This window comes from Pan troglodytes, chromosome 1, assembly GCF_028858775.2.
Source record: "Pan troglodytes isolate AG18354 chromosome 1, NHGRI_mPanTro3-v2.0_pri, whole genome shotgun sequence".
NCBI classification, from domain to species: domain Eukaryota; kingdom Metazoa; phylum Chordata; class Mammalia; order Primates; family Hominidae; genus Pan; species Pan troglodytes.
This window is the reverse complement of record NC_072398.2, coordinates 180,161,928-180,188,512: the sequence shown is the minus strand read 5'-3', so window position 1 is coordinate 180,188,512 and position 26,585 is coordinate 180,161,928. Positions and strand designations below refer to the sequence as shown.

Genomic DNA, 26,585 nt, shown 5'->3' with positions numbered 1-26,585 from the left:
GTTGTTTAGGGGTTTTATGGAGGTTTCATTACATAGGCACAATTGATTATCATTAGCCACTGGTGATCAACTTAATCTCCATCCCCTGTCCTCTCCCCAGAGGTTGGGGAGGTCATGCTGAAAGTTCCAAGCTTCTAATCAAGGCTTGTTCTTCCTGGCAACTAGCCCCCATCCTGAAGCTATCTAGAGGCCCACCAAGAGTAGCCTCATTAGAACAAAAGACACTTTTATTACCCTTATGGCTCAGGAAATTCCAAGGGTTTTAAGACCTCTGTGCCAAAACTCAGGGACAAAGACCAGATATCTTTCTGTGATACCACATCTGCCCTTACCATCTCAAATTGTAAAGTTCCTTTCACAATTATTTCTCCTTTTCCAAATATTGATCACATTCCAGGCGCTCATGAAACCACATTACTCTCTTAACTGGTCTCTCTGCATTCATCTGGTTTATCCCCTTTGATATGGTTTGGATTTATGTCCTTGCCCAAATTTCATGTCAAATTGTAATCCACAATGTTAGAGGAAGGGCCTGGTGGCAGGCGACTGGATCATCGGGCGGATTTCCCCCTTGCTCTTCTCATGATAGTGAGTTCTCAGGAGATCTGGTTGTTTAAAAGGGTATAGCACCCCTCCCTTCGCCCTCTTCCTCCTGGCGCCAGCCATGTAGGACGTGCCTGCTTCCCCTTTGTTTTCCTTCCACCATGACTGTAAGTTTCCTGAGGCCTCCCCAGCCATGTTTCCTGTACGGCCTGCAGAACTGTAAGCCAATTAAATTTCTTTTCTTTATAAATTACCCCATCTCAGTTAGTTCTTTATAGCAATGCAAGAATGGACTAATACACCCTTCCAACAATCCTACACATTCTGTCAAAGTGAAACTCGTAAGACCACTACCAACATGTCATCTCTCTGCTCAAAACCCTTCCCAAGAAAATCAGAGTCATTGGGAAAGACAGGTAAGAGGTCAGGAAACACTTAATTCAACCTGCTATTAAATGGATGAGATAATTGAGGCCAAGAGACCAAGGCCAAATTACAGTAACTTGCCTAAGAAAGTATGGCAAATAAGTGGCAGAGCCAAAACTAGAAATCAGGTCTCCTAATTACTATTCCAATACTCAGGATGAACAAAGCAAATAAATATAAAAGTCACAACAACCTCTATGGAAAAACTGATATATGTTAGCCTCCCTAAGGAAAAGTATATTCATAGTGTGGGGATTAGAAGGAGGTTCACTAATCTCCATTCAGTAATAAACATTTACTGAACACTGAATATCTGTGAGGTGTGACTTTCAAGGAATTCACAGTATTACAGCAAAAGGCATGAAAACAAATAGTTATAATGTAGTTCTATAACAGATGTATGCACATGGCAAAGAAAAAATACCTAATACAGCCAGTGAAGGCATTATAAAGACTTCCTATAGGAACTTACTCTTTGGAGTCTTGAATAATGAATGCAACAGATAACACAGCAAAGAATGAAAGACTAGGGTAGTAACAATTATAAGGGCAAGCAGTTATGACAGACTAAAGCTTTAATTCCATTTTTCAGTGTGGCTGAAGAGTAGCACAGATGTGAGGAAGTATGTGAAGATGAGAAAAGAAGGCAAGAACTGGATTATATGAAGTGCTTTATTTGCCATTTTCATTCTATCAATGAAGAGAAGCACTATGACCAGAGTGGGATTTTAGAAAGATCACTCTGTCAACAGCACAGAAGCTTAACTAAAGGAAATAAGGTTGAATACTGAAAAACTGAGTAGGTAGGCTCTTCCAGTAATCCAAACTGAGACTTAAGCAATGGTAGTGTTATAAAAAGTTAAGAGAAAGATTTAAGAGAAAGTTGCTTATGTACATTGTAAAGAATGCAGACTTTAGAAAGTTTAAGACCTAAATTCAAATCCCCTAGTCACTGTCTATGAGCTTTGCAACTTAGAACAAATCATTTAACAGGAGGCTGAGGCAGGAGAATCGCTTGAACCCAGGAGGCGGGGGTTGCAGTGAGCCGACATTGCGCCACTGCACTCCAGCCTGGATGACAAAGCAAGACTCCATCTCAAAAAAAAAAAAATCACTTAACCTTGTTAAGCCTATTTCCAAATCTCTATTATAAAACTGTAAAATTGGAGGCACCATCTAAACACGGTAGCTGCTGAAAGAATTTAATAAGATTCATGAAAATCATCGAACACATAGAACCAGATATTAAATATGTACTTGAAAAACATTAGTTCTCTTCCCCATTTCTTCTCCCCCTAGAGCCAATTAGGTAAGAGTATAGTAATTGTAGGATGGCTTCCAGATATGCGACTGGTCTATTTGGGTAGATCAAGGCACCATTACCAAGGAATAATCTAAAGAGGAAAAAAGGAACAAGTTTGTGGTACACTGCATTTAAAATAATCTGTGGGACATCAAGGTTGATACAGGGAAGACTGCAAGGCTTAGGAGGGAAGTTTGGGCACAAAAGTAGCTGGCTATGATCTTGGGAATATTTCTCTAAAACACACCGTTCATTTGTAAAGTGAGGAAAATACCACCTATCTCATCTATTTCACAAAACAGAAATAGGATGTACATAAATACTCTCTCTGTATGTAGTTTTTTGGGGATTTTTTGTGTGTGTGTTTTTGTTTTTTGTTTCTGGTTTTTGTTTGTTTGTTTGTTTGTTTGTTTGTTTGAGACAGGGTCTCATTCTGTTGTCCAGGCTGGAGTGCAGTGATGTGATCATAGCTCACTTTAACTTTGAACTCCTGGGCTCAGGCAATCCTCCCACCTCAGCCTCCCAAAGTGCTGGGGTTATAGCATGAGTCACCATGCCCAGCCATGTTTTGTAAACTGTAAAACATTCTAAAATCATGGAGTAGCATTATTAAACTGTAGGAAACAAAATAATAAATAAGTATTGAACATATATTCAATAATCTCTTACAAAGGATAATGTTAGGGACAAAAATTGGACCAAAATAGTAAGTTGCACTGTCCTAATATTACAGTTTATTCTTTGTGGAGATTTTGTCCCCAGCTTTTTAAAAAAATTTCCATCTAGAGAAAACTTGAAAGAAAAGTACAATGAACATCAATGTACCTTTCACATGGATTCAATAATTGTTAATACTCTGACAAGTTTACTTTCATCCTTTCTGGCCAAATACATATACCATTTCTTTCACATTTGAAGGTAAATTGCAACCTTATAAACATACACAATTATTATGTGTCAATTAAAAATAAAACAATTTTAAAAGAAAGTAAATTGCAAGCATTATGACACTCTGTCCCAGCATTTAATCTTAAGAATAAGGATATTCTCTTTATAACCACAATATCATTATCAAAGTCAAAAAAATTAATATTGACTCCATATTGCAACTACAAAATAGTACATATTTGAATTCTTCCAACTCTTCCAATTGTCTCTTACAAGTGTATGTTATGTTTCTTTTTTTTTTTTTTTTTTTTTGAGATGGAGTCTTGCTCTGTCGCCCAGGCTGGAGTGCAGTGGTGTGATCTCGGCTCACTGCAAGCTCTGCATCCCAGGTTCATGCCATTCTCCTGCCTCAGCCTCCCGAGTAGCTGGGACTACAGGTACCCGCCACCATGCCCAGCTAATTTTTTGTATTTTTAGTAAAGACGGGTTTCACTGTGTTAGCCAGGATGGTCTTGATCTCCTGACCTCGTGATCTGCCCGTCTCGGCCTCCCAAAGTGCTGGGATTACAGGCGTGAGCCACCGTGCCCGGCCATATGTTATGTTTCTTGTTCTTGTTTTGGATCTAGATCTACTTGGGGATCACGCATTGTTGTATTTAGTTGTCTTTTCTCTTGGTCTTCTTGAATCTGGAACAACTTCCCCACCTTTTTGTTTGCTTTACATGCCACTAACAATTTTAAACTATTTTATAGAATAACCTCCAATTTCGACGTGCCTGGTTGCTTCCTCATGATTAGATTCAGTTAAATATTTTTGGCAAGAATACTACGTAAGGGATTTCTTTCTTTACAGATATTTTAAAATGTTGATTTGAATATGGATTATATGTTTTCTACAAAAAGAGTAAAACGCTAGTCAAGTAACTTCTATTGTATAAACTCAAAGACAACAATTGAAGGATAATTACTAGATCTAACATTGACCTATAAAGTTTGTACCAAATACATACCCAATCTGGAAAGTAAATTCAGACCTCAACTTTATGAAAATAGTAAAAGATAGGGTTGGGAAAGGGGAAGCTCCTTTTTTTTTTTTTTTTTGAGACAGAGTCTCACTCTGTCACCCAGGCTGGAGTGCAGTGGCGTGACCTCAGCTCACTGCAACCTCTGCCTCCCGAGTTCAAGTGATTCTCCTGCCTCAGCCTCCCGAGCAGCTGGGACTACAGGCGTGTGACACCATGCCCAGCTAATTTTTTGTATTTTTAGCAGAGACGGGGTTTCACCATGTTAGCCAGGATGGTCTCCATCTCCTGACCTTGTGATCGGCCCGCCTCGGCCTCCCAAAGTGCTGGGATTACAGGCGTGAGCCACCGCGCCTGGCCAGATGCTCCTTTATACAATGTGTCCCTTAAAAACATAAAGCACCTCTATCATCCCTTAAAAAAAAATCAAATCATAAAGGCATGCACAGCTTTTTAAACATATTTTGGTATATCACAACAGGATGGTTTTATGGGCTGAACCATCTGGGGTAAAGCCTGCAGATACCATCAGATGGTGGATGTTTCTTTAAAAAATAAAATAAAATGAAGAATCTATACTTGAGGATATTCATCAACTGATATTTTCAAAGCTCTGAATTGTTTAACAAAAAATTTTATCCTATGAAACTCATGTAAACTATAGTATTAACATATATTACATTAACTTATAATTTTACATGTTAATGTAAAATTTTACATTACTTTTAATTTTACATGTTAATGTAAATATAATTTTACATGTTAATGTAAAATTGTAAATTACAAATATATAATTATATATAAATATAAGCTATGTTTTGTTATATATATAATTTTACATTAACATAATTTTACATGTAGAATTATAAATTAAAAATATACATATTTTATATAATTATAAAAATTAAATTATAAATTATAAATACACATTATTCTGCAATTTCTCTAGAAAATATCTGTGACAACCAGCTGCTCCCACAGATGTTACTGGGTTTTGCAAATATAAACATTCTAAATAATGTAATTTTCTCTCAGAGAAATAACATGCAGAGGATTTTATTTTGAAAACTCCTTAAATGTGATAACTATAAAGAACACATCACTATTACTATCAGATTTAGTAATAACTCTTTCAAAATTGTAACAATAAAAGTATCCAAATCAGATTCAAATTCAACTCTGGCCAATCCATCAGATGGTGTTCTTTATACACTAACACTGGAAGCTGAATATATGTTTCCAGTATTCACTACCAAATTATAAACCCCTAAGATCAATGTTTGTGACAAAAACACAAGGGGGAAAATATCCAACTTAACTGTGCTACCAGGCACACCTATGACCTCAGGTACTGCTTTTTTTGATGTGATCAGAGCACAAAGAATTCTACTGCAAGCAGCAGAGAAGTTTTCTTCATAAAAAGAAATATATGTTTATTATATTTATTACCCTGCTGCTTGCTTAATGACTGCATATTTTGTTGGCAACTGTGCAAGAAAAGCAGAAAAAAAAGGAGTTCATTTCATTTCTACTATTATTTTTACAAACAAGAAAAAAATCAAGCTACTGCCTACTTATGAGATGCATTTGGTTGCATTAGTTTACAATGACCCCAACACCAAGCAAATGGTCACACACTCCAAGTTCACATACTCCCGCTAAAAATTCACAATATTTGTTTGATATGCAAAGAAGTCTGGTATTAATAGACTTTAGTCGCATTTCATATTTATAAATTACTATTTCTCCAGGTGCTTTATTCAACCAGAATTTCATAAGGCCATGATCGCTAATAATAGCCTGACAAGAGAAAAAGATGTCAGTAAGTAAAAGTAATAAAGAAAGAGCCTAAATACTGTTGATCAGATTTTGCTAATTCTAACATTTTATGCTTTCACAGGAAGCAAGAGTGAGGTGTTCTACACAAGGAGACTTATGACCTGTCAGGTCCTTATAATACCTATATCAAGATGGCTAACGAACCTGTTTAATCTTCAATACCAGAAAATAGTTGGACAAAAAATAGTAATTGAAAAAGAAGAAAGAAAAATATCTGGACATGCCACACTGAAAACAAATACATTACAAATCACATTCTACTACAGCCATCCCAAGATACTTGAACAAGAATAAAAGAAAAAGAATTTCAAAAAGCTAAGGCTTTTCAAATTTAATCAACTTCCAAACATACAAAGCCTAGATCCTGACTGCTTATATTTCAATACTATGAACAAACCCATTCCTCAAAGCCATAGCATAATATCTCTGTAAATCTAACTGATGTTCAATAAGGGACAAGGCAATTTAATAAGGAAGGAATAAGCTTTTCAAAACTGGTGCTAAAACAAGTGAGTATCCATTTGGCAGAAAAAAATAAAATAAAAAAACTTCAAACCTACACTCACACCATACACAAAAATTACCTCAAAATGTATCATATACCTTAACATAAAAGCTAAAAACTGTAAAATTTCTAGAAGAAAACATAGGAAAAAATCTTTATGGCCTTGGTTAAGGAAAGGATTTCCCACAGAGGATACGAAAGCATAAACAATAAAATAATTCATAAATTGAATTTTATTCAAGTTAAAACCTTTGACTGTCAAAAGACCCCACTAAGAAAATGAAATGGCCGGCCACATACCAAAAATGTGTTTATTCTACAAATACGTGACAAAAGACTAGTACCCACAATATATAAAGAACTTCTATAACTCAATAATAAGAAGAAAATCCAAATATAATGCACAAAAGATTTTAATAGATACTTCACCAAAGGAAAAAAATAGATGGCCAATAAGAACACAGGAAGATTTATAAGGACTCTTTCTGTGACAATGGAAATGTTCTATACACTGCTAAAGGTATTAAATACACAGACATATAGAACTGTCAAAATACATCTAACTATATACTTTAGATTTATGTATTTCACTTTATAAACACTATAACTAATAAAAGTATTCCATAATGACTAGTGTTAGCAAAGACCACACTGTTATCTATAAATTGGTATACTTCTCAGGCCCAATCAGGCAACTGATATCAAATTTGACTAAGCAATTTCACTTTTAGGAATTTATCCCAAGAAAACTGTCAGACAAGTAAATATAAGGGTATTTATTACATCATTGTTTTACTTATGGTAAAGAAAAATTACAGAGCCTAAATTTATATTAATAGATGATTAATTAAATAAATTATATCCTATAATGAAATACCACTCGGTCAAGAAAAAAATGATCATATGGGTTACTGAAATTAAGACTGGTACTGATGCCACATACTACTGAGTCTGGAAGTCCATCAGGACCCAGCCACTTCACACATGAATGCTATTATTTGATAAAAATAGTTAATAGTGAACACAAACTGTAAGAGTGGTAACAGTAATCTTACATCCCAACTATAGCACTACTATGGCCAAAGATCTGGCGCAGCAATGGCTCCACTACAGCAGTAAGAAAAAGATTTAAAAGAAGTTTCAACAACAGCACATGATAACGAATGAAAAAGATCCTTGCTGATGACTGATTCCTAAATGCCCTTGACACATATATATAAAATTTTGTCTTCAACATTTACGTATTTTCTCTCATCTATAGGCTTCAAAATTAAGATATTTGTGACCCAAAAGAGTTTAAGAAAAATTGGTATGTATGTACACATGCTTATATATAGATCCCAGGAAGAAAAAAAAGACTAGAAGGAAACATACCAAAGTGCCAAAAGTTGTAGTGTAAGATGGTGACTTTCTCCTTTGTGTTTCCATATAGTTTTAAATTTTTCAATAATATCCATGTATATTCATGCATTAAAACAAAATACATTGAAAAAATAATTAATATTAGTAAACTCAGAAGAAATACAGGATAAACCAAGCTTTTCTTTCCCTTTCTTTCTTTGCCTTTAGGGTTGTAGCAAAAAGGAAGATAAAGGCCTAGGCCTTTGACTAGCAAAGAAAAGAAAGATATGAAGTTATCTGAAAAACAACATTTTGAAGTAGCCAATCTGTTAACATGGCAAGAAATGAAGATAATTGTAAAAAATAAAAAGCCAGATAGTAAAATTTTTTTTAAGTTATTAAGGTAAAAAGAAAAACCCACATATGGGGCATAAAATTTTAAGGAGATCAATTAAAAGCATGGCCTGAATAAATTAATGATTCCAAAACTTCACTTTAACCATCAGTTTGTTTCCTTTCCATCAACCTTCATACCAGTTGCTAAGCAATAGCTGCCTAAGTGCTGGACTGTTATACTTCCTGACTAAGAATGCTGGATCATTACATTTCCAAACTAAGAGTTTTGGACTCTGTTACACTTCCTGACTGACCAGGAATGCAAGGGCCTCATTATACTTTCTAACTTACTTGGAATTCTGAACTTTATTTCTCCTTACTGAACAAAAACGTAAGACTCTGTTATACTGTAAGTATATTAAGAGTCATTACCCTAAGCAGGAGTGTTGGATCCTCACTAACTAGGAGTACTGACCCTTTCATGTTGACTAACTAAAACCAATACTTTCATTCTCATGTAAAAACTCTAGATTTTGAGTTCCTAGGTTGATGCAGACCAAATGGTGAAAGGGAGGTAGGTAGATACCAAGAAAAAGAGTCAAGGGTCTGGGTAATTATTTCCTTGAAACAATAATTAGCTTTTAGCTTGCCATTTGAGGTCTATATTAAGAGAAAACCATTTTGTAATCCAAACCAGTATAATTTTAGATCATTCTTAAGCATGTATTTTAATACTACATGCATTACTGAAAAAATCATTTTTGGATTATGAATTATCAAACTAAAATATTCTTGCCACACACAAAATTCTTGTCTACAAAGTCCTATAAAACCAGACCCCTACCTCTGCTTGGTCTTCTCCTCTACTAAGCACACTCCTTTGCTCACTATATTCTAGCCACATTAGATTTCTATCTCTTTTTCCAACACATTTGCTCTCACCTCAGGGCCTTTGTGTTTGCTTTTCCTTCTGTTTTCACCTGGCTGGCTCCTCGTTCTCACATTTCAGCTAAAATGCTACCCCATAAAATAACCCTACCTGACTCTACAATATAAAATAACCCCCTCTATATCTTTAGTCATGCTATTCTATTATTCTATTTGGTTTTCTTCGTGGTATTTATCATATTATAAAATTACACTGTATATTTATAAATTTACTTCTGCAGATTATCTGACTCCCATCTACTCAAAAATATAAAATCCAATAAGACTGTGGATTTTCTTTGTCTTGTTCACTGCCACATCCCCTGTGCCTAAAACAGTGCTAGCACACAGTAAGGGACTCAACATAATATTTGAATTCATTCATAATAAGAGAATGAGATAAATTCATTTTGGAATTATTTACTAGCTTTATAAAATATCACAGCAGGTGATGGAAATAGAGATGTTATCGAATGCCAATTACCTTTGTCTAAAACCAAAACCTAAATTTGCTACTTCAATATTCTACTAGTGATCACAACTGATATTTTTTTAATATTGAGGGCCGTGTGTCACATATGTGATAAGAGGGTTTGCCTATGGTTTCCGACCTAATTCTTTTTCTTCATTTTATGGATATATAATAGCCGTATATATTTATGGAGTACATGGGATATTTTGATACAAGCATACAATGTACAATGATAAAATCTGGGTAATTGGGATAACCATCACCTCAAACATTTATCATTTATTTGTGTTGGGGACACTCCAAATCTAGCTATTTAAAAATATACAATAAATTATTGTTAATCATAGTCAGTCTATTGTGCTACAGAACATCAGAACTTATTCCTTCTATCTACTTTTGTACACATAAACCAACCTCTCTTCATCCCCCGCTCCCTACCACCCTTCCAGCCTCTGGTTACCACCATTCTGTTCACTACCTCAATGAGATCAACCTTTTTAAGCTCTCACATATAAGAACATACAATATTTGTCTTTCTGTGCCTGATGTTTTATTTAACATAATGTCCTCCCGTTCTACCCATGTTGCTGTAAATAATAGGATTTCATTCTTTTTATGGCTGAATGATATTCCATTGTGTGTGTGTGTGTGTGTGTGTGTGTGTGTGTGTGTGTGTGTTGCATTTTCTTTAATTCATTCATCCTTTGATGAATACTTAGGTTGATTCCATATCTTGGCTACTGTGAACAGTACTGCAATAAGCATAGGGGTGCAGATATCACTTCAAAATACTGATTTCCCATATTTTGAATATATACCCAGCTGTGAGAATTGCTGGGTATATGGCAGCTCTTTTAATTTTTTGAGGAACCTCCATACTGTTTTCCATAATGGCTGTACTAATTTACGTTCCCACCAACAGGGTACAAGTGTTCCCCTTTCTCTGCATCCACCAGCATTTGTCATTTTCTGTCTTTTTTATAGTAGCCACTTTAACCAGGGTGAGATGATATCTCATTATGGTTTTGGTTAGCATTTCCCTGATGATTAGTGATGCTTAGCATTTTTTCATGTACCTGTTGACCATCTGTATGTCATCTTTTGAGAAATGTCTATTCAGATCATTTGCCCATTTTTTTAATCATAGTATTTGTTTTTCTGCAGTTGAGTTGAATTCCTTATATAGTCTGGTTTTTAATCCCGTCAGGTGAATAGTTTGCAGATATTTTCTCCCATTCTACAGGCTGTCAATCACAACTGATTTTTAAGATGCTTTGAAACAAACATGGCTACAGGGAGAAATATGTGTACATGGCAGATACTTAGATATTCACTTTTTCCTGCTAAACCTGTACATAATTCCATAAACTTAATATATTGCTTGAGGCAGACACTATCAACGGCCTTTGCGCACAGCAAAATATAACTGAACAGAATTGGCTTAAGTATTAAAACTGTTTGTCATATCTAGTATACCGGAATCTGAATCTAGAGTCTGAAGACCTGGGCTTCGAGTTTTCATCCCACAGCAGTGTCAACATAGTGATGGAGCCAAGAAACTGATTCGGGAAAAATGAATACAAAGAATCTGGAAGATAATGTGAAGGTAGCAGTATCAATAAATTAGAGATGCTACTGTGCTTCAAGTATTTTCCAAGTCACGTTATGGGTATGAGATGGTGTGAGAAAAGAGAGGTACTTGAAAATAAGATTATAAAGGGGCTGTCAGTGATTGGTAATCATAAAGTTATGGTCAAGATTATAGCAGAGGGTGCCCTGAGCAAGATAAATGTTTGAAAGGCTGTGTGGAAGAAAAGATTTTAAGTACCAAGGAACAGCGATTCCAAATAAAGGTTCAATAAAAGAAAAATAAAGGTTTAATAAAATAAAAGGTACAGAAATGTAAAATGTGGTGGGACTTCCAGCTAACTTAAGTCAACACTGACTGCTTACTATCTGTCATCCAATATCTCCATCTGTCTCAGTTATCAATTTATTGACTCTCAGATCCAAAAGCATCCTTCAATTATGTTCTGTGATTTAAGAAAAAAAAGAAAAGAGAAATCTCTTTAGATATCTCTCTCCTTTAAAGTAAGCATGATATTAACCTTTCTCTGTAAAAGACACTGGAAGGACACTGCAGAAGGAAGATGTTCGCCTGCAGTTTCTGGCTGCAACTTGGGAACCGGCAATATGAGCGTGAGGATACCCAGTATTCTCAGCCATGGGTCCAGAACACTCTCTCTCTGCAACCTTGCAGTCTTAGCCTACCAATAACCTTTCCATGGCCTTCTCAACATGCAAACGAGTGTTCAAAGGCCTCCTGTCCACCCACTAGGACTCTGACTTCCTCTGTAAAACCTTGTACACAGCCTGCCTGTGGTTAGAGGGTTAGCACCAGGCTGCTGCTCCTGCAAACTGCCCACCACCATGTACAGTCTGTCCATGCAGAGAGGGACCCCACACTCTTTGCAAGCCCACTGTGTACCCACTCTTCTGCTTGCTGATTTGCTCCCCTACCTGCACAGAAGATGCTAACTGCTTGTCCAGTGACTACGAACCAGCCCTAGCCTGGTGTAGCCAAACCAGTGAGCATCTTTTCTATTCAGTAGGCTGAACTACATCTTCAACAATATGTGAATCCCTTCTAAGTTTGCCCTTCCTTGGGACAATTTCTTGGGAGAAATTTCCTGGGAGAAATAAACCTCAAACGAAACCTAACTCAAAATTATACTCAAACTCTTAGCATAAATAAAGGAAGACTCGTGGCCAGGCGTGGTGGCTCATGCCTGTAATCCCTGCACTTTGGGAGGTCAAGACAGGTGGATCACCTGAGGTCAGGAGTTCCAGAACAACCTGGCCAACATGAGGAAACCCCGTCTCTACTAAAAATACAAAAAATTAGCTGGGCGTGGTGGGGCACGCCTGTAATCCCAGCTACTCAGGAGGCTGAGGTAGGAGAATCACTTGAACCCAGGAGATGGAGGTTGCAGTGAGCCAAGATTGTGCCACTACTGCATTCCAGCCTGGGCAACAAGAACAAAAGTGAGAAAGGAAAAGAAACGAAAAAGGAAAGAAAGGGAGACTTGTTTCCAGGCATAAAATCTATTTGCCTTTGTCTATACTATGCTACATACGATGTACAGCTTTCAATAAAAATTACAATGCATACAAAAAAGAAAAAAAGAAAAGAAAAAGTACATTTGCAAGTGACAAGCTGTCATCAGAAACAGACTCATGCATGAGGGGGCCCAGGCTCATGCAGCTGGAGCATGCTTTTGCCGCCCAGGAGACGTCAGGCCCGGCCACCTCCAGGTCCCCGCCATCCCTGCCATCCCTGCCATCCCGCCCCTTCGCGTCCTGGGAACCAGCTCGCTTCCGAGCCGCACGCATCGAGCCTCCAGGCATGCCCCACTATGAGCTGGCTTTAATCCTGAAAGCCATGCCGCGGCCAGACTGCTGCTGCTTTGAAACATACGATAGAGGTTCTGATGGAAAAAGGAGCAATAGTGAGGAACTTGGAAAACCTGGGTGAGTGAGCGCTTCCTTGTGAGATCTCTACCCACAATCAGTGGCACAACAGAGGCGGGTATTTCCTGGTGAATTTTTATGCACCAACCACAACTGTTGAAAGCATGATGGAGCACTTCTCCAAACGTAGATGTGATTAGACCGAATATTGTCAAACACCCTCTGACCCAGGAACTAAAAGAATGTGAAGGGATTGTCCCAATCCCACTTAAAGGAAAATTATATTACACAAAGAAGAGGAAGAAGTGAGAAGATTCACCAGGAATTAGCCTTATATTTAATCCCTTCATATTTGAGCAGCATGGATGAGAAGAAATAGTTTACAAGCTTGGCCTTTTATATATAAGAGTGTATTGCAGGTGCTGTTTGATTTTTCTAAGATATTTTTAGCCCTTGATCCCCTTTGCTGCGAGAGGTGAGGAACTGCTCACTGACAGCTTCTCTGTAATCTGTGATACAAGCGGATCATTCTTGATTTTGTTTTCATTTCTTTGTCAGTGAGGACTTTTCCCCTTACAACAGTGACACCATTCTGAAGAGCAAAACTTGTAATACCACCTGGGATTGTGAGTTAGTCATTCAGACTGCATAATCATGCAGAAATAAAAATTGAAGACTAATATATTAATTATATGGGCAATTTTGGCTTTGATAATAAACGTGATTTTAGAAATTAAAAAAAAACAGACTGAGATAGGACACAGATGTTAGAACAGGAAATTTTAGATGACTATGATTAATATGCTAAAGGCTCAAATAGAAAAACAGACAATACCTAAGCCAGATGGGTAATTACAGCAAAAAAAGATAAACTATGCCTGAAATTAAAAAAAAAAAAAAACAGTAACAGAGTTGAAGAATGTCCACAACAGTCTCATCAGTAGAACTGACACAGTCAAGGAAAGAATAAGTGAAATTGAAGATAGATCTATAGAAATTACTAGAGCTACAGAAATTACTCAAACTGAAACACACTGAAAAGAACAAACAAAAGCTGTAGAACAAAAAACAAACTATTTAATATATGCATAGTCAGAATCTTAGAAAGAGGAAAGAGAAAGAAAAGAAAAAATTAATCATGAATTTTCAAAACCAACTAGAGGGAGCTGGTGGGCTCACAACATTGTGAATACACTAAATATCCCTGAATTGTATGTTTTAAAATGGTTAACTGTATATTATATAAATTTCTCCTCAATAAAAAAGAAAAATATTTCAAAATCACAGATCCAAGAGCACCAACAGCACCCAAGGCTGTAAGGCTTTAGAAAAACACACACAAATGCACACATACACACACACACACACACACACACACACACACACCCCTCTAGGCATATCATATTCAAACTATGAAAAACAAACACAAAGAAACATCTTAAAAAAGGCTGTCAACACAGAATTCCATATCCAGTGAAAGCATCTTTCAAAAATGAAGAAATAAAAACTTTCCCAAACAAAAAACTGAGAATTTATTGCCAACAAATGTACTCTACAAGAAATGCTAAAGTAGTTCACCCAGAAAGAATATGCCAGACAAAAACTTAAACTTATACCAAAAAATAATTTTAAAAAAACAATGGAAATAAAACAAATGATAATTAAATTAACTTTCCCCCCACATTTAATTGCTCGAACAGATAACTGACTACCAGAAGTAAAAACAGTAGCAAAATATTATGTTCCTGGCATATGCAAAAGTAAATTGCATGACAAAAATAATACCAAAAAAGTGCGAGAAGAATTGGAAATACAATGCCGTATAGGGCTGTTAAATGAAACAGTATTATTACCTAACTGTAGAATCTGTCTGATTATATTGTAAAACCTAGGATAACTACTAAAAATAATTTTAAGAGGTATAATTATGTCAATGGAGAATAAAAAATTCATTGGCAAAAGTTCAATAAGAAACAGGATATTTGCATAGTCTCAAAATATTTCCCACAAGATACTTACTAATTACAAAGGGAAGCATGGTAACTCTCCATTGGAGAAAACTGGGAGACGCTATCTTAACCACATGTCAAAGTTAACAGCACCAGTAATAACACATATTGACATCATATACCTCCTGTTACACTATGAAAAATAAAAAAATCACACCTGTGATATTCTTTCCAAGAATGCATAAACTCACTCTCTCATGAAAAAACATCAGACAAACCCAAACTGAGGAACATGCTCCAAAATACCTGATCAGTAATCTCTCAAAGTGTCAAGGTCATGGAACAAGGAATGGCTGAAGAATTAGCACAAGTTGGGAGAGGCTACAGAGACGTGAAAACTAAATGTATTGTAGACATTAAATGTGATCTTGAACCAGAAAAAGCACACTAGTAGAAAATCTAGTAATAGTCAAATAAGGTCAGTAGTTTAGTTAATAATATTGTACTAGGCCAGGCGCAGTGGCTCACGCCTATAATCCCAGAACTTTGGGAGGCCAGGGTGGGTGGATCACAAGGTCAGGAGTTCGAGACTAGCCTGGCCAATATGGTGAAACCCCGCCTCTACTAAAAATACACACACAAAAAAAAATTATCCAGGAGTGGTGGCACATGCCTGTAATCCCAGCTACTCAGGAGGCTGAGGCAGGAGAATCGAAGTGGAGGTTGCAGTGAGCCAAGATCACAGCACTGCACTATAGCCTAGGCAACAGAGTGAGACTCCGTCTCAAAAAAAAAAAGAAAAAAGAAAATTACCAATAGCACTATGCCAATTATTGTGTACTGTATTTATAAGATGTTAACATTAGCAAAGTTTGAAAAAGGGTATTTAGAGCTCTACACTATTTTGCAATTTTTCTGTAGTTCCTTTACATTTTTAGATATCCTTGCATTCTAAACACACTGCTATCACTCATTATACATTTTAAAATATTAATCCTCTGTGCAGTAAATCAATTACTAAGAAAAAAATAAGTCCCAAAATTCAAGCATAGAATTTGTGAGAGTGCTATTGGACTTGCCACACTCCTAAAATATAGACTATATTTTAGTCTATACAGACTATATAGACTATAGTCTACTATACAGAATGACTGACTATATAGATATATAGTCTAGAGGTTAGTAGTCTATATAGTCAGTCTATACGTCAGTTTTGGCATAAGTAAAACATAATAAATATCCTTGTAAAAAAAAAAAAGAGTCAAAATGCCAACATGTTGGTAACAACATAGCATTACATTAGAGCTACATAAATATCTTCAAAGACATCTACACAGCCACTAGTCATGGCTTTATTAAAGGTATCATATAATGCATTTCCCCTGCTATATCTATGAATCAAAGTGTACATTTATCAATACAGCTCTTCCTTACACACCCTAGCTGGAAATCATTTAAATCCTTTCAACAATACACATTCTCTTTAAATGCAGAATTGTGTGTGTGAGGGAACGAGGCAACAAAATAGTGTCAGGTGTCCCTACTGAAAGAATAGTCTGTTAAGGAATAAAAGGGATAAAACTTCGGGTCAGCTTTAAAGGAAAGATGAAATTTGGATAGTTCCTGAAGAGTTAGGAGCTACGAAAAAAAAAAAAAATTGAATGGTCAACAAGAAATAGAGGAAAACATCCAAGGGAGATCTATAATAGCAAAAAACTTAGAGGTAGAAATACATAAGGCATGTCTGAGAATATAGGCTAACTAGCTGGATTACGAAGCTATACATACTCCAGGAGTTATGGAAACTCATTCATGATGAAGAGGAGGGGTTAAATGCTAGAACTTTCAACATTAAGCTAAAGAGGAAAGCCCAAATCCAGTAACAGAGGCCTTTAAAGAACAATTCCATTATTCAGTTTCCTGTAACTAAAGCAGATGTATGTACACAAAGATTAATCTCAGAAAACCTTGGAATCTGAAGAATTATATTTACCACATAGATAAATTTTAAACTTGGCTTTTTAAGATATAGAGCAAGTATGTGTTTGAGAGAAACTGAGTACATGCACAAGAGATAAAGAAGTATTTAGATGAGCATAATATAAAAATATAAAATATTAAAAAATAACTAAAGCATCAAATTAAATCAAATCCAAAAACATCTTATTAAAAGATAAAAAAATGAGTACCTGGCAGGTATAAGTAGGAAACAGAAATTTTGTACATGAACACTTTAATTAATATTTTACTTAAAGATAGAGAAGTATAACTAGAAATTTTAAGAAATTATATTACCATTAAATAGCAAATTTTTAAAAAACTGACAGTATGAACAGGAATTTTAACTGTCATATTATTTTTTCTTTTCCAAGTACACACTGATTTATGTCAGCTGATTTTTGAAACTAGCAGGAAGAATTGCCAAGGCATCAAACCACTGACTTTGCTACAATGATATTTTGTTTAAACTTCCAGTAATAGAAATTAAATCAAGCTAAATTGTAGGTTAGTAAACTTTAAAAAATATCAGTACACAGTGCATCTGATTGATATGAACAATCCTAAAAATGGAGCAATTTACATTTTTTTTTTTTTTTGAGACAGTCTCACTCTGTCACCCAGGCTGTCGTGCAATGGTGCGATCTCAGCTCACTACAACTTCTGCTTTCCAGGTTCAAGTGATCCTCCTATCTCAGCCTCCTGAGTAGCTGGGACCACAGGCATGCGCCACCAAGTGGGGCTAATTTTTGTATTTTTTGGTAGAGACGAGGTTTTGCCTTGTTGACCAGGCTGGTCTCAAACTAAGTGACCCACTCGCATTGGCTTCCCAAAGTGCTGGGCCTATAGGCGTGAGCCACTGCACCAAGTCTAAATTTTTATTTTCTTTTAAATATCCAAGTCGTAAGTAGCATATGCTACTTCTTTCAGAATTAGCATGAAGCCTCTAAATTGGTTTTCCCGCTGTGAGCTGAATCCCTATTTCATTTAGTTTATTTTCTAAAACATATATTTATACTGTCAATTTACATAAGTAGTACTAGATATCAAAAAACAGTACATATTAGCCACATTTCCAAATTGCATTCAACCATGGACACCAGCGTGTTCTGCTAGATGATTAACACAACACATTTTTACTGGGTCCTAAAGCCTCTGAACTGTTGTCTACCATAGATTTTATAAAACAGATGTTTCTTTCATGCAATAAAGTAATTCTAGAACTAGATTATAGGAAAAGTGATACAACAGGTAGAGCAAGATCCAATGTAAAAATAAGCAGAAGGTAAAATTGCCATCAAGAAAAATTGTGAACCTCAAAAGGTTTCAATTTGATCAGGTAAACCAATGTGAGTTTAGTGAACTGAAAATTTCATGTTTCTAAAAACTGAGATTTTCCTCGGAAAGGTAAAAAAAAAAAATTCTTTCATAACTATTTAATTATAGTTTAGCAGTGTTTTATCACCCCAAGTTTTCTCCTGAGAATCAGAACTGATAAAAACTTTCAAATAGGTTAGGCTATATAATGAGCTTTCCTTATATAGAATGGCACAACCAAATATAAACAGGAAAGAAAAAAAGATTTGTATGACATGCTTAGAAAAAAATGCAAAGAAAAGATTCATGAAAAGTATTTCTCAAAAAAAGCCACAATAGGTAGAAATCATGTAATTTTACTAGTTAGATATCAAAACTAGCCCTTTCTTATTCCTTGGGTGTCTGGGTTGTCCCGCTCTTTCCTCAAACCTTATGTTTGCCAGACAAGAAAAAGTAATATCAGTAAGAGTCAGAAGTCTTAACAGCAAAGACGTTCAAATATCCAAACAATAGAGAAAGAACAGACCTAAAAGTAAGCTTGCTAATAACTCAGTCAAGTATTCATTAGGCAATTACTATATGTCACAGACAAAATTAATAAGAAACACAATTCCCTTCCTCTAGAACTGAGAATTTATTTGAAAACAAAGCAGAAATGTATTTAGAGTAAAGCACTACTATGTGATTACAGCCAAAGCTCAATATGATATTATTTATAAGTGGTAGGAAGAAAAAAGCCAGTACAGAGAAGAAAAGCATACTAGGTAGGGAAAATGTGATAAGTAATCTTAAAATGTGGTTTACCGCTATGACAATTCCTCATGAACTGACAGGCCTGGGTTCAAAACTTTACCCCTTAACAGCTATGTGAGCTTGGACAGTTTACTTAACTTCATTAGCCCTCAGTTTCTCATCTATATAATAAAACTAACATTTACCTATTTACTTTTGGGGACTGCTGTGAGGATTAAGTGAAATAATGTAAGTGTATCACTGGATATGATGCCTAACACAAAATAAACCCGCAATTAAAGAAGAGACAATAGAAGATGGAATGGTTGTCAGGTTAAAAAACAGAGAAATTGAAAAATTTTGTAAATAATGGGCTGTAGCAAAGAAGCAGAAATTGATATGATGAGCTATTCTTTCACAGTAACTTATCTTTTGTTGTAGCAAGCATCTGTGCAAATATATAAACCAGTGTCTGATGGCCACTGATGAAGGGCAGTGCTCAATGCTTGGCTGCTTTCGGATGAGGACAGAGACTCATTATTATCAATGGTTAGTCTATTCATTCATAAAACTGCAGGTGTTCATAACACTGTATAAACTAGAAAAGCAGTGCACATTTGAGGACCTCTACAGCCACATCCTGAGCAGAGTAGTGGAACTGCTACATGAAATTTTAGGGCAAACATTAAGATATGTTCCTTCAAAAGTGAAAATTGGAGGAAATTTCTCAAAGTACCTCAATGGATCTTAAAATGAGGCAGATTATGTGCAGTACAATTTTCCTTAGTTTTGACTCATCAGTTTATATGACTGTACTATAAGCTTCTATTAGTACAAAATTATCTTCGAGGACTAAAAATTCCATGACAATATAGAAACACATATGCGGATTTGTTTCACTCTTGTAGGTTGAAACATGTAGTTAAAGACAAATATAAGCACTCTGAATAGAGTCTTTCTTCAGCAAAACAGCAATGTCAGCACAGGCAGCAAACTACAGCAGAAATTGAGTGCAAAGTTCAAAAATCATTTCCTAAGAGTATCAAGTACTTAAAACATAGTATGGCTAGGTTAATGTTTACTTTCACTTTATTTCACTTAACATTGGGTTATCAAGTATATGTCAGATATCTTTCCCTGGATCTGCTAGAGATTATTGGAAATTTTAATTTATTGAAGGAGTTTCATATCTAGAGACCGTGTGTAAAATAAGTGGCAGAGCATCTTCTCCTGCCATCATCTACACTATAAAGTTGTCAAAATAATTTTTAATAGTATGTATACAAATGTTTCAAACTTATGAAGAGCTATTAAAAATCTGTACTACTATTTATAATTGACTGCTATTCATTGAATTTTAACAAAAAATTAGGACAAAATAGATCCTTCAGAAATACTTCATATATCATGGAAGCTTGAGTATAATCTAGGGTACAAACCCTTCGTTTTATATGAGGAATTCAGAAGTTAGAGAGAAGTAACTTAGCCAAGGCCATACTCAATAAATTACTAAGAGGTCTGAAAAGCCAGGGCTCTTCATTCAATTAATGCAGTGTGTTTACCACTATAGCTAACATTTTGATTAGTCAAAATTACACAAGCCATATAGATTTTTATTCTCCCCTGACCCAAATTCTTCTATAGTGAAAACAGAAAGTGAGACGTGGGTCAATTCTGGGGCCCAGATTAGAATTTATAATGTTCATGTAGCACACTTCCACGGAAAAAGACAGCCCTTTGGTAAAAGATTCTAACTCACTGTCACTAGTTCTTCCTTATGTACTTACCTTTCTGGGTATAAATGGAAAATACTCATCTCAAGGAAGGAATCTCAGCTGTAATGACATTCATCTTCTCTTAACTCTAAGCGCAGGACAATGTGAAAAATGGTAACAGTCAGAGGGAGATAACCTTGGGACAGACCTACAGGGTTCCTGTCAAGTAAAACAGTAGGCTGAGACATTTCCTAAAAGTATTAGTACATGTAACTTTGTTTTCAGAATTTTGATATATATAATCTAACCTGCAGTTACCCCAAAATAAGTGGAGCCAAGTGTAGAGTACTTAAAACATAGAGTTTGGAATACCTCTTTTGCAGACAGCAGCCCACATAACAAAAATAATGTGCCAGGTCTGGGAAAGTGACTAATAATCAGAACTCCTAGGACTGGGCTCTATTTTCCTATTGAATAGCTGTTATCAGTGTGTTTAGATCTACAAAATAGCTAAAATATTTGCAATCACCGTTTTTTTAGGAAGTTACTTTGAGCATCCCTAATCCAAAAATCCAAAATCCAAAGTGCTCCAAAATCCTAAATCTTTTGAGTGCCAACATGATGTTCAAAAGGAAATGCTCAATGGAACATTTTGGATGATGTTTGAAAGGAAATGCTCAATGGAACATTTTGGATGATGTTTGAAAGGAAATTCTCGATGGAACATTTTGGATGATGTTTGAAAGGAAATGCTCGATTGAACATTTTGGATTTTAGATTTTTGGATTAGCGATACTAATATTCAACAGTATAATGTAAATATACCAAAATCTGAAAAAATCCAAAATCTGGACATTCTTTTGGTCCCAAGCATTTCGGATAAGGAATACTTGACCTGTGTAATACACACAGATCAGAGACCATGTGTCTTATTGATTTTTTAGCACAATTCTCAAAGTTAGAGACTACATCTTGTTATATTTTTTAAGCCCCCACTCTTTATCTAGCAAAAATCTGGATGCACTGTAAGCACTCAGTGCTCACTGAATGTGTTTTTTTATTAGATTTTTTTTAAGTTCATCACAATTCCAGATTGTAGTGCCTAACTCAGATTCCTTTACATTTCCCTAGCAAAAATGTGCACAAAAACACTGGAGAAGAGGTCCAAGTGATATGTGCAGGAAATATAAAATACAGACATATCCGAGGTTACAACTCAATTAATGCAAACTGTTCTGTAAACCCTAGAAAATGCAGATCAGTGATAGTCATAATTTAGAAACACAAACTATAACACACAGGCAAAATATAGAGGACATCACATAAAGTTCCATGATGCTACTGAAAAGTTTAAACTAGTGATGGATTATTCAAAATATTTGTTTCATTTTTAAAAACAACAAAGTGAATGCTGCATGAAAACAGGATAAATGATAAAATGTAAACAGCAAGATAGTTACAAAGCATAATAAATCTTTACTGTGAATAAAAGTGAATTATTTGTGAAGAAAAGCCAGCTAGGAGATAGACATATCTCAAAAGAAAGCCAAAATTTAAGGTTCTGAAAGATAGCCTGATGTTTTTGCTTGGGCCTGATACAGTGTATGATTGCATTTCTGCACAAATATAACACCAGTGTTTTAACCCCAAGTGTTGTTAGAATATTCTCCAAAATAAAATAACTCAGAAATAGTGGAAGAGTACCTTACCATTCAATTATTCAACATTATCTGGGAAAATTCTCCTTTTACAATATTCTGCATAGGCTGTACTGATAAAAATATTCACTACCAGTAAGTGTTTTAACCTTCAAAATTAGTGGACACGAACCAATAGGAAGCAGATAAGGAAAGAACATACATCCATCCCCAAGACTGGTAATTCCTCCATTAAAGACTTGTACTCCCAGCCCACCATCGCCCTTTCCTCTATTCCATATCCCTCTTACAAGTACCATGCAAGAGGGGCTTGGAGGAATTTTTAACTACCCCAATAACTTCCATCAGCCTCTCTAATAGACACTCCCAAAATATACAACTAAATAAAGCAAAGCACTTATTATTGCAAAAGAAGACTCAAGACAAGAAACTTGGGAGCATCATTTCGATTAAGCCACTGCTCTTTCTCCCTTCCTCTACATGGCAATCATGGAGCTGTCACCTATATCATGCTTTGTTGGAGTATAGCAACAATGGTTAAAAGCATGAATTTAGAGTCAAGCTATACAAATATTTGTAAATTTTGACAAGTACCAAAACACAAAAAAGATAAGGAAGCATTGGTTTAATGAAATGGAAATATCAAAAATATACATAGTTGGTAGAATTTTAAATTAGTAAAACCAATCTGGAAGTCCATTTTGTTAAAAGTATTCAAAACTCCAAAAATATGCATGTAATTTGCCTCAGAAATTCAATTATGAATTGAATTTATTCAATTTCTTCTGAAAAAAATAGGTTAAATATGTAACATGTATATGCAGCAATGTTCTCTACAGTAATGTTCATAATAGCAAAATGCTGCAAAAATCTTAAATACCCAACAGCATAGGACTAGTTGGTTAATTATGTTACAGTGACACTATGAAATACTATGCAAACATTAAAAAGAATGATGAACAGCCACAATTAAGTGAAAAATGCAGATTACAGAACAGAAGGTATAAAACAATCTCAGTTGTCTATTTTTTAAATTTAATCACATAATTATAGAAGATAATCTGGAATAATATACCTTAAAAATGTGAAACAATTATTATCTGAGTGATGGGATTAAAGGTAATTAATATTTTCTTTGTAAATTTTTCATCTCATTTCATTACATTAAGCATCATTACTTTTAATCTGAAAAGAAAAGCTTTTCATATTTTGAGTTTAAAAAAGTATTAAGTCTACATAAAGCACACAGACACCAAGAGTTAATTATGTAAGTCCACATAACATACGTGTGCATATACCTACATATCTAAACTCACTTCTATAAGTACACATCTTAAGTTTTGACTTTTGAAAATTAGCACTTCTTCAAAATTATAAACTTTTTTTTTTTTTAGCATTTCTAAGGCATTAAGAGACATCTGTGTCATCCTGACACAACCAATACTGCTCCAATGCCATTATACAATCCATTTTTGGTTTGCTTTGTAATAGGTGAATGTTTAGTGCTATGCTGTGCCTCGCCTTTTGATTACTGCCAAAAAAGAAAAAACTAAGCCACCTCTATAATATACTGCCTGAAGTTTCTAAGGAAAACCATAGCAGAATGCAACTACTTTAACAGCTTTAGAAAAGATTAATTATCAGTGAAGGCCCCAGAAGTGAGGGGGAAACATCAAATATGTTATTCAGACAGACAACTCTGACTCTTCTCTCCTTCCGAGCATCTCCACCAAAAAACTACATGGGAAGATGAACCATAACACACAGTAAAATAAGAGAAAAACTTTAAAAGTCATTTAAATTATCTAAGTATTCATAATAACTTAATACTGAGCTAAATATAAACTTCATATTAAAGATATGGCATTTAGACTTTATTAACTCAGCTTAGAGTTATAGATGAGCTATGGTATGCTGAACCCATCTATAAAAAATAATTAAAGACATTCAAGAATTCATAAAATTTGATTACTCATCAGAGAAAGAAAAAAGTACTTACCACTAAGTCCCAATTATTTTGTTCAAGCAATGTAATAGCTTCGTCAATGTTTTCAATGCCAGTACATGCCTGGAAAGAAAGTAAATAAGCATTTTACATATAATTTTAGAAATAGGGAGGTAAATCAGACTTAAAAATGTAAATAGCATAATATGTAATTTAAATTCAAATAGGTATATGAATAAAGCCAAAACACTAAAAGTTTAACACTTCTAAGCATTTTACATATATGGTGTGAACATTGTTAATTACAAAGTAAATTTACATTGCTCTGAAAAAAAGACAATAAAGCAGGAAAAGAAAGTATATTTAAATTTTGAGCTTTGATACCCAGGATGATCTCTAATTACCAAGAACAACTTTTAGTCAAAGATTCTCATGGGCAACCACATGTAAAACAAATGAATTTCAACCCATACCATGCACTTTATATAAAAACTAACTCAAAATATATAACAGACCTAGACCTAAACTAAAATCGAAAACTATAAAACTAGATCTGTGCTGTCTGATAGCCACTACCAGCCGCTCTCTGGTAGCTGCTAGACACATGTGGCTAGTGAGTCCTTGAAATGTGGCTCAACTGAGTTAAGATGTGCTATAAGTACGAAATACACACCAGGTAAGACTTAGCACCAAAATTAAAAATGTAAGCTATCTCATTAATAATTTTTCCTCTGAATACATGTTGAAATGGAAATTTTTGACATACTAGCTTAAATAAAACATGTTAAAATTAATTTCACACATTTCTTTTTACCCCTTTAACATAAATACTAAGAAAAAATTAACTATATATATGAAATTATATTTCTGGTGTTGTTCTTGAAAAAAATATATGAGGACATACTTGTGACCAGACTAAGCAAATATTAACTAGCAGGATGCCATTTTTAAGCTAGGCACATTAATAAAGTCAGCCATTCTCTGGTGACCCAGCTCATGGCAGTGTAGGCATTTTATTCTCAGGCCACCAAACCAAATCCAACAGCACATCAAAAAGTAAATTAACCACAATTAAGTATACTTCATTCTTGGGATACAAGGTTGGTTGGACATATGATTCACCACATAAACAGAATTAAAAGCAAAAACCACACAATCATCTCAATAGATGCAGAAAAAGTTTTCAATAAAACCCAACATCCCTTCACAATGAAAACCCTCAAGAAAGTAGGCATCAAAGGAACATATCACAAAATAATAAGAGCCTAACTCACACCTAATATACTGAATGGCCAAAAACTGGAAGCATTCCTCTTGAGAACTGAAACAAGGCAAGGATGTCCACTCTCACCACTTACATTCAACATAGTACTGGAAGTGTTGGCCAGAGCAATCAACCAAGAGAAAGAAATAAAAGGCATCTAAATAGGAAAAGAAGAAGTCAAACTATCTCACTTCATAAATAATATGATTCTGTATCTAGAAAACCCTAAAGACTGCAAAAAGGATCCTGGAACCGATAAACAACTTCAGTAAAGTTTCAAGACACAAAAATCAATGTACAAAAATCAGTAGCATTTCTACACACCAATAACACTCCAGCTGAAAGCCAAATCAAGAATATAATCCCATTTACAATAGCCACAAAGAAAATGAAATACCTAGGAATATGGTTAACCAAGGAGATGAAAGATCTCTACAAGGAGAACTACAAAACACTGCTGAAAGAAATCAGAGACCACACAAATAAAAAACATTCCATGCTCACAGGTTGGAAGAATCAATATCATTAAAATGGCCACACTGCCCAATGCAATCCAGAGATTCAATGCTATTCCTATCAAACTACCAATGTTATTTGTCACAAACTAGAAAAAACTAAAATTCATATGGAATCAAAAAAGAGCCCAAATAGCCAAAGTAATCCTAAGCAAAAAGAACAAAGCTGGAGGCATCACATTATCCAACTTCAAACTATACTGTAAGGATACAATAATCAAAACAGCATGGAATCGATACAAAAACAGACATAAACACTCATGGAACAGAATAGAGAACACAGAAATAAAGCTGCTTGCACACCTACAGCCATTTGATCTTCAACAAAGCCTACAAAAATAAGCAATGGGGAAAGGACTGCCTATTGAATAAACAAACAGTGCTGGGATAGCTGGCTACCCATGTACAGAAGAATGACA

At 35.1% G+C, this 26,585-nt stretch overlaps 1 protein-coding gene and 1 pseudogene across 4 annotated transcripts in view; one reads left to right on the top strand and one right to left on the bottom strand.

Moving 5' to 3' along the window:
- FAF1 (Fas associated factor 1) overlaps window positions 1-26,585 on the bottom strand; it is a 520,728-nt gene that overhangs the window by 394,708 nt on the left and 99,435 nt on the right. For all 4 annotated transcript variants that reach the window (XM_001137725.6, XM_054666796.2, XM_063780489.1 and 1 more), the window contains exon 2: window positions 24,442-24,510. In XM_001137725.6, coding sequence (XP_001137725.1) covers window positions 24,442-24,510 — 69 coding nt within the window. The remainder of the gene's footprint in view (window positions 1-24,441; window positions 24,511-26,585) is intronic.
- On the top strand, window positions 13,009-13,382 carry LOC129136284 (small ribosomal subunit protein bS6m-like; annotated as a pseudogene).